At 33.4% G+C, this 10,974-nt stretch overlaps 1 protein-coding gene across 2 annotated transcripts in view; it reads right to left on the bottom strand.

The window, feature by feature from the left end:
- Positions 1 to 489: 489 nt before the first annotated feature.
- The window catches only part of LOC111699559 (uncharacterized), a 16,476-nt gene continuing 5,991 nt past the window's right edge, over positions 490 to 10,974 (bottom strand). Inside the window, exons 1-12 of one of the 2 annotated variants that reach the window (XM_023470260.1) lie at positions 10,922 to 10,962; positions 10,691 to 10,760; positions 10,388 to 10,469; positions 8,062 to 8,168; positions 5,521 to 5,594; positions 5,034 to 5,088; positions 4,681 to 4,732; positions 3,591 to 3,678; positions 2,117 to 2,188; positions 1,103 to 1,167; positions 948 to 1,034; positions 490 to 875 (exon numbers count right to left, since the gene is read on the bottom strand). In XM_023470260.1, the coding sequence (XP_023326028.1) occupies positions 829 to 875; positions 948 to 1,034; positions 1,103 to 1,167; positions 2,117 to 2,188; positions 3,591 to 3,678; positions 4,681 to 4,732; positions 5,034 to 5,088; positions 5,521 to 5,594; positions 8,062 to 8,168; positions 10,388 to 10,469; positions 10,691 to 10,760; positions 10,922 to 10,935 (813 nt within the window). In that variant the 5' untranslated portion in view covers positions 10,936 to 10,962 and the 3' untranslated portion in view covers positions 490 to 828. Of the gene's footprint in view, positions 876 to 947; positions 1,035 to 1,102; positions 1,168 to 2,116; positions 2,189 to 3,590; positions 3,679 to 4,680; positions 4,733 to 5,033; positions 5,089 to 5,520; positions 5,595 to 8,061; positions 8,169 to 10,387; positions 10,470 to 10,690; positions 10,761 to 10,921; positions 10,963 to 10,974 lie in introns of those variants that run through there. The other variant, XM_023470259.1, reaches the window with a different exon arrangement.

The raw sequence follows: 10,974 nt of genomic DNA, 5'->3' as shown, positions 1-10,974 counted from the left end.
GACAAGAGAGTTACATAGATCGATTAACACCTACAGGGTGTCCCACATCATATTAGACCGTCAACGGGTCTAAATTGCGATTTTCGGGACTAATAAGAAAATTTAATTCGAATAAATCAATTTGAAAAATAACATAAGGCTTATATAAGAATTTTCTTGCGGAAAATGATAAGTTCTTCAAGTATTAAGGGTTTATTTTGTCGTTAAAGATTAGAGATAATCTAATATGATATGGGACGCTCTGTATAATATGCGATATTTTCCACAGCATGTTAAATTGTGTACAAGTACTGTACACGACCAATCAGGAGACATCTGTATTCAGGGATATTTAAGGACCCTTTGAATAAGAAATGCAAAATCTTTAAAAATTGGCAATATTTATAAACGTTAAGTTTTATGTTTAAGATTGGAGTAATTCTTTAAAAGTTGTAAAACTTAACCCCTGAATGCAACAAGTGATGGTTTCTGTTTTCTCTAAATTAAATGTTAATAATTTAATGAATTTATTTAGTATTATACAGGTATATAAATAGGTAGGCTCATTCCTAGAATTCAATTTAAATGTCCAGATCTAGTTTTTGTATATGGTTTGGGGTTAGGTTTAAATCCAGACATTTTCTGGGCTGAGCGCCTACTGAAGATACAGCTTTATAATTAATTACTAAGCTTTAATTAAATTTACAGTGTACTGAAAATATTAGTAAATGTGAGAGTTATTTTGAGAAAGAACTTTTTAAGTTTCCCTAAACATTTCCCAGGTTTACAAAAAATGAGATATTTGACTAAACGAATTCTAGGAAATCGTCGAGACTTAAAATTTGAGTGTTAATTTCTTCTCTTGCTGTTATTCCCTCCTCTCCTTTTCCTGGATCCTAAAATATTAATATTTATGATACTGCTGTTCTGCTGTTGTGAATTTTTATCAGAAGATTATAAATTAGTACCCGAAATATCTGTTGTAATTTCTTGGTAATCAAGTCCATCTTGATCATCTCCTGCTTCAGTAGTGGATTCTACCTGAGCCTCAATATCTGAATAAATAAGACTTTCTGAAGTCGGGTTAAAATGTCGTCTTCTTTAGAGTAAAATGAAATTCTACCTCTCACGGTGTTGGTGAAGTCACCGGTCGGTTCTTGGAAGAGATTAGTGGTCTTCTCTTCCGTTCTAGGAAAATAAAGGGATTGTATTACATCCGCCCTACGATACTTCTGACCTGTAGTCGCACGTGGTTTTTCAGCAGCTTCTAGTTGCTGTTGGTCCAATGAACTATATTGTCGGATTCACACTCAATAGAAAAAAATTAGTGTATCCGACCTACTGTAGGTCGGTTGCACACTTAACTGCAAAGATTAGATACAGACCTTTTGTAGGTCGGATGCACAAACTTACTAGTAAAGCTTAAAACCTATTTGCTTTGTAACAACATTATAATGGCACTTGTGTTCCTCAAATTAAGAACAGTATGCAAGGGATTTCTTTTATCTTTGTAGATCCTTAAAATAAGAACAGTATGCAAGGGATTTCTTTTATCTTTGTAGATCCTTAAATTAAGAACAGTATGCAATGGATTTCTTTTATCTTTGTAGATCCTTAAATTAAGAACAGTATGCAAGGGATTTCTTTTATCTTTGTAGATCCTTAAATTAAGAACAGTATGCAATGGATTTCTTTTATCTTTGTAGATCCTTAAATTAAGAACAGTATGCAAGGGATTTCTTTTATCTTTGTAGATCCTCAAATTAAGAACAGTATGCAAGGGATTTCTTTTTTTATCTTTGTAGATCCTTAAATTAAGAACAGTATGCAAGGGATTTCTTTTATCTTTGTAGATCCTTAAATTAAGAACAGTATATGCAAGGGATTTCTTTTATCTTTGTAGATCCTTAACTTATGAACAGTATGCAAGGGATTTCTTTTTATCTTTGTAGATCCTTATATTAAGAACAGTATGCAAGGTATTTCTTTTATCTTTGTAAATCCTTAAATTAAGAACAGTATGCAAGGGATTTCTTTTTATCTATGTAAATCCTTTTGATTTCTTGTCTTGTCAGAAGCATGTTTAATTGGACCTTTCTGTTGGATTTGAAATATTAAAATAATAATTATATTCTACCTGAGCAGCTCAAGTCCTGCGTAACCATTACCAAACACCTTTTTAGAGTAACAAACACAACAAGAAGGGAATCTGGAAATCATAATAATTATAGATAGTGTTTTTCTTTCAGTGTCATTTAGATTTTTAAATTGAGGGTTAAAAGGGCACTTAAACTTTAAAAACTGAATTTACCGATTACAAACAGGGTGTCTCAAAAACTTCTAATTTAACTTGAGGGGAAAAAATTTGTTTACAAATTGCCTTTAATTGGAGTAAAAAGTGTGTGTGTACAGGGTGTCCCACGAAACATGACAGTTGGTGAATAGTTTTGAATGTATTCTTCCGTATCAAGTATTATATATTAAAGACTTGTTGCAGTTTATTTTGCTAAAAAATCTTATACTCAATTATATTTTGCTTTGAAATCAACTTTATTATAAAAATACTACCAAGCGATGTTTTTAATTTATTCTCTTTGGTATTAAAGAACTTAACAAATTATGACAGAAGAAAATTAAAACTATTCACCAACTGTCTGTTTCTGGACACTCTACACATGTTAATAATAAAAAAACTATAAAAAACCAATACCAAAACCATTTTTGTGGCATTAAAAAAAAATTTTGAATTTGTACAGAGATAAGTTACAGATGTTTTTCGTTATTATTGCGCATATTGCGAATGGCCCGCTTCTATAAAAATGTCCCCTCAAAAGTTCATTAATAATCGCAAAATGCTTAACCAACAATATAACGAGTGAAAGATAATCCAGGGAAGTTTTTATAACTTATTTAATTTCTAGGTTTAAGATATTTCTAGGTTTAAGATATTTCTAGGTTTAAGATATTTCTAGTATTATTAACGAAGTGTTCTATAAAGCTCTAGTTCTGGCCATGGCATTTTTTTCAGTCTGACATTAATAATTGTATGCCCGTGATAATACACTTTTTCATAATTACAACTTTGCAGTTAAAGAGACTGTAAGCGTAAAAATTAAGTGACCCTCCATGCAAAGATGGCAATGCCAGACTCACAACGGTACCTTTTTTAACCTTTCTCTGATCAATAATGTGGAAGATATTGTCGTTTTTCAAGATTTGAAAGTGTTTTATACTGATAATTTCTTTTTCCTGTAGTAAAATTGCGCAAGTATCGAAGGGAAGTCACAATTAAAATTATGGACATCTGTTTCATACTTGATCAGAGTAAGCTTTTGATCACTGAAATTATGCGTACATGGCCTTTTAACGAAATATCTATTATTAGTAAACAAGCTGCTTTGCAGGATAAATTGAATATATGGCAAACGAATAAATCTATTTCTACGTAATAAATCGAAACCAAGTTATTATCATAATATTAGGGATATCTCAAAAGTTTTTATATCTCTAAAATTCCGTTCGTTTTTTCGAAAAGTATTTTCAAAATGTTATCGTTAAGTTTTATATTATTAGGAAAATATTAGGATTTATTCTACGGGTGTATACTGTACCTGAATGAGTCTATATACTGCTGTCCAGTATCTGATAGAGCCAACATCTTCTTATAACTGTACTTCTGCCTGCACACTGTCCTACTCCCTGCATACAGGAATGTGCAATGTACATTACTTTTTTTAGGGTCAAAATTTGGCAAAATGGAAGAATAACAAATTTTCAAAAATTGTTTATTTTAGATAATTGGTTTTCGTACACTGGAAAATTTTGATCCTGACAGAAAATGTACTCAAAAAATCGGACCAATTAAACGATTTAAAAACAAATGTATTTTTGAAAACTTTTCAAGGGTAAAAATATTGCAAAGTAAAACAAAATATACAGTTTTAAAATATTGAAAGTTTTATTTAAAGTTTTTAAAACACGAATCAAACCAGGATTTAATCTGCGGGAGCAAACTTTATTAAAACGTTGGAGAAGGAGAACGGCGGCCCGGGCCGAGCGGTGCATATTTGTTTTACAATTAAAAAGTAAAAAAAATTCACATAATTATACAAATTTTTTAATCAAAACAAATGATTTCTCTTAATAGAATTTAATATCTAAACGAATTGATACAGTGAGAGAAACCCATAAAAGTGTGGATTATGAAGACGATGTTTTAGCATGATTATTAGATGTTGTTATAAAGCAAATAGATTTACCACTTGCTTAAAAATAAACTTGATAAATATAATAAATATAATAGGTTGGCGTACACTGCAAAACTGCTTTGTTTCATGTTTAAAGTATATACAAACATCAAATAAATATCAAATGTATCATACATCCTCGGATTTATCATTTATATCCCTCGGGGGTTTAAATTTCCATTGATTCTAATTTTTCTGAGAGTAAATGACATTTCTTTTTAATGAGGGGATTCAATGATAAACCCGAGGGCTTGCGGATTTTTTTTGCCTTTGTAGATTTTCAAAGTATCTTTCAATGAAAATATCCCGGCGGGATTAAATGAAAATTGTTGCATACCAAAAAAACCAGCTTTTATAAAGGAATGTATATATATAAATATTAGTGAAATTATAATTTTAGTTTAAAAATTGTCCTTCTCATCCACAGTTTCATGAGTCCCACAGTATATGTTACCCATTCCTTCGAAGAGGTTGCAGGAGTCACCAGGTTTCACACATTTCTCAACCTAAAGTAAAATATTGTATAAGTTTCTTTACTTTCTATAATTACAAGATATGGGGCCATATTCTGTACATATGTAATACAAAGGTGTTGTTGTACACTTTTGGATTTATCAGGGTAAGTAGTCATAATGAAAGTCTTGACTTCGCATTTTGGCAGAACATCTTGGAAGAGAAAATAAGCGCGGTTCGGAAGATTAGGTAGCAAGTGCGATATCCAGAATTTACTTTTTGACGTGATTTGCGGTAAGGGAGAGAAATAAATGCAATTTGCTCTTTCTTCCTTGTTAAATGTGACATATTTACCTTGACTGCCTGTGCATAATTATCACCGTCTTCTCCAGGCAGGTTTACTACAAATCTAATTAATATCTTAAAGTTGATAATCTTGATTAAGAAATAGAATAATTAAGTGATAGTTGATTGATTGTTAAATTTATTGTTATGCGTTGATTTAGCATTTTTATTACTTGTTTAATGAAAGGAAATTGAGATATTGTATTGGCAATGAACATTTTAGAAATTAAAAGATTGAAATGTAGATTTAACGGTTATTTAAGTAATTAATAAATTGATTAGCTAATTGATCAATTGATTGTTTGATTTATCGATTAATTGGCCCATGGGTACCCTCTGCGGGTGAAATGGGATGAAAAAATTTAAATTTTTTTCTTTTCTTCAAAAATCTATTTTCTTTCTTAAAAACATAAGTTTTTTTCAAATTCGATTTTATAAATTGCACGGGCAACGCCTGGCATTTAAGCTATTATGATTATATATTCTTGATTGTTACCTCCACTCCTGGTTAATGTTTCTAGCTGTTCTAGGGTACACATAACTAGTAGCTGAATCACATACAGGAACCTCCTGAACATTTATAGGGGTTTTCTTTAATAATTTTAGATCATTAATATCATTAATGTTCCTGCTTTTATCATACGAAATATTACACACATTTAGAATCCATTTAATTTTGATACGAATCCTTACACTAAAAAAATGTTGAACTTTTTCTCGCAAAGAAATTAAGTCTTTGCCACAAAATCTCATTTTCTAATCCCTAGCTATATTCTTTGCAACCCAAAGTCGTAGACCTTTGAAATGTTTGACATATAAATTATGCTAAATCGAATTATCTAAGTTTGAATTATCAATGGTTTACACCATCAGGTTGTAGTGATTAGAAAATTTGAGCTTGTGGCAAGGCTTAATTTTAGCAGCATTCATTTAGAGATCGGAACGTTTTTGATAAACGATCAATATTTGAAACATATTTTTTGTTCTAAATCCGGATCCAGGATTCTAAAACGTTGTGAATACAACGAATCCAGGTTATGTTGGTAGATTTCTTCCCTCCCCNTCCCGGCCTCTTATACTTCAACAATGTTTTGATTCTTTATTTGCATTAAGTTCCTCCATTATGATTTCAAAGGTAGTGTGATGAAGGGCGTTTCTTTATGGTACAAGTGCACATATATAGATCCAGATATATATTTAAATCTTAAACACAATTAAGATTAAAATCCAGAGATAACGCATTGGATACATGCATAAAGGTTCTATGTTGTAAAAAGGTTCCACGTCCATATTTTATGCAGAGATCAAGATCAACTAGAGGATAGGAATGCATAAATTACAAGTTGACCAAGTATGAATATAGTATACGTGTATATCACTATGTGACACTTCTATGGAACATGCATTTAAAACTCTGCAAACCAGCATTATACAAACTACAAGCTAAAAATCCCACATTTTTTTTGTATTTGAAATGGATTTTTAAAATAGGGAGTAGGGTTTTTACAACTGCAGTGTGCACAACAAAATTTATTTTTGAAATATTTAAAGAGACAGTAGTCGACTAGTTTCAAGAGAGGCATGTCTGATTTAAAATGATACCCTTGAAGATATTAGAATACAGATAAAGACTTGTATCCAAAACAGTACTTAGACCAGTAATGAAAAAAGTTTATTTGATCGAGATATCAGGTACCTAGGCATGTTCCTAGTCGAAATTCCTTCACCCAAAGAGATGTTTAACTACAGGCTGGATTATGGAATCCGACTGCACGAAGTGGCAAATGTTTGACTTAAAGAGAACTTTCTTGGTACAATTTTCATGTTTGTTTTAATTACTCTAAACTCCAATAACTGCAAATATGCATTACACCCATACATATTGAATATTTTCCATTGCAAATGATTGTTTAGTAAATCTATCTGATCTTGGTAGAATGTTAGTTAAGAAACAATTGAAATATTTGATGTCCCATAGAGGAGCATGCATGTGGAAAGTTTCTATTTACCGAAAGTATTAAATACAAGAATGTATAATTTGTCATCCATATAATAAAACAAGACATTCGTATATATATATATATATATGTTGCCTGTAGCCGGCCAAACGGCTGGACCGATTGGGCTGACATTTTTTGTGGACACTCAGGAGTGGCCGGGGGGTGCTAAGCTAAAAAATATCGACATTTTTTTCTTTTTTCCCACGGGTAACGCCGGAACCTTCAGCTAGTCAGTTTTATGATTTGATAATATCGTAAAAAAATGATAATTATGTTTTGTAATGAGTAATGGTCAATGTCGATTTTTTTGCAATTTTTTTTTTCGTAAGAATAAACAGCTTCTACACTGCCTCTTGTTTGTTTGTTTGTATCCAATAAACGTAAAAACGACTGAACCGATCGGGCCCAAATTTGTTGTGGGACCTCGCGTGATTCCAGGGAAGGTTTTCAAAAATTTGCTTCAACCAAAATTCGATTTTTGAAAATTTTTAAAATCCAACAAATCCGCGAAATTTTTTTCAATGTATACAAAGAGAACGTGTTAACAATTGAAATAGAAGATGTACGCGAAGCGCTCTAAAAGCTTTGTCATGATATAATAAATCAAAAAGAAATTACAAAGATGATCTCAAAATCGCCAAGATGATCTCAAAGTTCATTGGTACACCCCATACTTAGTACAAATTTCAATTGTTTTTGTGATTTACACAGAGCCATACTGCACTGTACAAGTACAATCTATTGTCTTTAAACCTGGTTTAATAAGGGTGTATCCTCAATATATATTAATAAACTGGATTATGATCACAGACTTTCAGTTGTATTTCATGAAGTTAAAAGGGAGTTATAGAGGAAATAAATTATGTTTCAATATATTTTTAAATATTATATTTTCAAATATATTTTTTAATATATTTTTAAATATCTTTTTAAATATATTTTTAAATGCCAAGATTTATGTTTTCTGAAAATCCCCGCCTTGAATAAACAGAATTGGATGCGAAGTGTCCTAAAATCCTAGTTTTCTATACTTTCACCTCTATATACTCAAAGTTTGCTTTCCCTTCACTGTTTTGAATAAGATCTGTAGACTCTTTGGGTAGCTGGATACTAGACTCATCAGTAAATATATGATCAACTACTCCTGAACATAAGAAATATACATCTTTCTACTTTTTAGAATCAAAGGATTAAAGTATATCGGAATTAAAATGTTTAAGATAAAAATGAAATCCCAAAATTCTTGAAGCATTTTCGGTTTTGGGACAATTTAACGAAAATTAAATTTTTAAAGATAAGGTAACATATTTTCCGGTCTTAGCCTGACCTGGACACAACATTGAAAACCCAGTCTTAGTCTAGACACAACATTGAAACCTGGTCTTAGTCTAAACACAAACTTGAATACCAGGTCTCATCCTAAACATAACCTTAATTACCCGGTTTTAGCCTGGACACAATCTTGAATACCTGGTCTTAGCTTGGACACAAGTTCACAACCTTGAATACCTGGTCTTAGCCTAGACACAACCTTGAATACCTGGCCTTAGCCTAGACACAACCTTGAATACCTGGTCTTAGCTTGGACACAACCTTGAATACCTGGTCTTAGCCTGGACACAACCTTAAATACCTGGTCTTAGCCTAGACACAACCTTAAATACCTGGTATTAGCCTGGACACAACCTTGAATACCTGGTCTTAGCTTGGACACAACCTTGAATACCTGGTCTTAGCCTGGACACAACCTTGAATACCTGGTCTCAGCCTAGACACAACCTTGAATACCCGGTCTTAGCCTGGACACAAACAACCTTGAATATATATTGGGACAATTCAACAAAAACTACATTTTTAAAGATAAGGTAACTTATTTTCAGGTTTTAGCCTGGACCTGGACACGACATTGAATACCAGGTCTTAGTCTAGACACAACATTGAACCTGTTCTTAGCCTAGACACAACATTGAATACCAGGTCTTAGTCTAGGCACAACCTTGAATACCTGGTCTTAGACTGGACACAACCTTGAATACCTGGTCTTAGCTTGGACACAACCTTGAACACCTGGTCTTAGCCTGGACACAATCTTGAATACCTGGTCTTTGCTTGGACACAACCTTGAATACCTGGTCTTAGCCTGGACACAACCTTGAATACCTGGTCTTAGCTTGGACACAACCTTGAACACCTGGTCTTAGCCTGGACACAACCTTGAATACCTGGGACACAACCTTGAATACCTGGTCTTAGCCTGGACACAACCTTGAATACCTGGTCTTAGCTTGGACACGACCTTGAATACCTGGTCTTAGCCTGGACACAACCCCTTGAATACCTGGTCTCAGCCTAGACACAACCTTGAATACCCGGTCTTAGCCTGGACACAAACAACCTTGAATATATATTGGGACAATTCAACGAAAATTACATTTTTAAAGATAAGGTAACTTATTTTCCGGTCTTAGCCTGGACTTGGACACAACCTTGAATACCTGGTCTTTGTCTAGACACAAACTTGAATACCAGGTCTCATCCTAAACATAACCTTGAACACCTGGTCTTAGCCTGGACACAACCTTGAATACCTGGTCTTAGCTTGGACAAAACCTTGAATACCCGGTCTGAGCCTAGACACAACCTTGAATACCTGGTCTTAGCCTGGACACAACCTTGAATACCTGGTCTTAGCTTGGACACAACCTTGAACACCTGGTCTTAACCTGGACACAACCTTGAATACCTGGTCTTAGCTTGGACACAACCTTGAACACCTGGTCTTAGCCTGGACACAACCTTGAATACATGGTCTTAGTCTAGACACAACCTTCAACACCTGGTCTTAGCCTGGACACAACCTTGAATACCCAGTCTGAGCCTAGATACAACCTTGAATACCTGGTCTTAGCTTGGACACAACCTTGAATACCTTGTCTTAGCCTGGACACAACCTTGAATACCTGGTCTTAGCTTGGACACAACCTTGAACACCTGGTCTTAGCCTGGACACAACCTTAAATATCTGGTCTTAGCTTGGACACAACCTTGAATACCCTGTCTGAGCCTAGACACAACCTTGAATATCTGGTCTTAGCCTGGACACAACCTTGAATACCCTGTCTGAGCCTGGACACAACCTTGAATTTCTGGTCTTAGCCTGGACACAACCTTGAATACCTGGTCTTAGCCTAGACACAACCTTGAATACCTGGTCTTAGCTTGGACACAACCTTGAACCCCTGGTCTTAGCCTAGACACAACCTTGAATATCTGGTCTTAGCCTGGACACAACCTTGAATACCCGGTCTTAGCCTGGACACAACCTTGAATTTCTGGTCTTAGCCTGGACACAACCTTGAATACCTGGTCTTAGCCTAGATTGTCCTTGTCCTTCTTGGTCAACTCTGTCAAATGTTCCTAATGGAACTGCTGCTCTGTTTGGAACCTGAGCAACAAATGTCAAATCAAATCATTTTCAACCGAAAACTGAAATTAGAATATTCTAAACCTAATACTGAACATTAGTACATTCTATGACTGATAATCGATTATAATTTAAACTTTGATAGAAATGTATTTTAAACCTGAAAACTTTTATGCAATTTTTTTACAAGGTTTTGAATTGAAAGTCATTATTTTGGAGACCACTGTATTAAAAAATCTGACCAGTATTTCATTACGTTGGGGTTTAAGAGGATTAAAGAGTACTGCAGCTTCTAGAGAACTAGTTCTGTTCCTACAAATTTAAATTATTAATTAATTTTATATAAAAGTTACTTGACAATTTGCATTTTATGTACAAGTTACTTGACAACATGCATTTTATATAAAATTTACTTGACAATTTGCATTTTATGTACAAGTTACTTGACAACATGCATTTTATATAAAATTTACTTGACAATTTGCATTTTATGTACAAGTTACTTGACAACATGCATTTTATATAA

Source organism: Eurytemora carolleeae, unplaced genomic scaffold, assembly GCF_000591075.1.
Source record: "Eurytemora carolleeae unplaced genomic scaffold, Eaff_2.0 scaffold27, whole genome shotgun sequence".
NCBI classification, from domain to species: domain Eukaryota; kingdom Metazoa; phylum Arthropoda; class Copepoda; order Calanoida; family Temoridae; genus Eurytemora; species Eurytemora carolleeae.
Note: the sequence above shows the minus strand (reverse complement) of the source record. Positions and strands in the feature narration are given on the sequence as shown.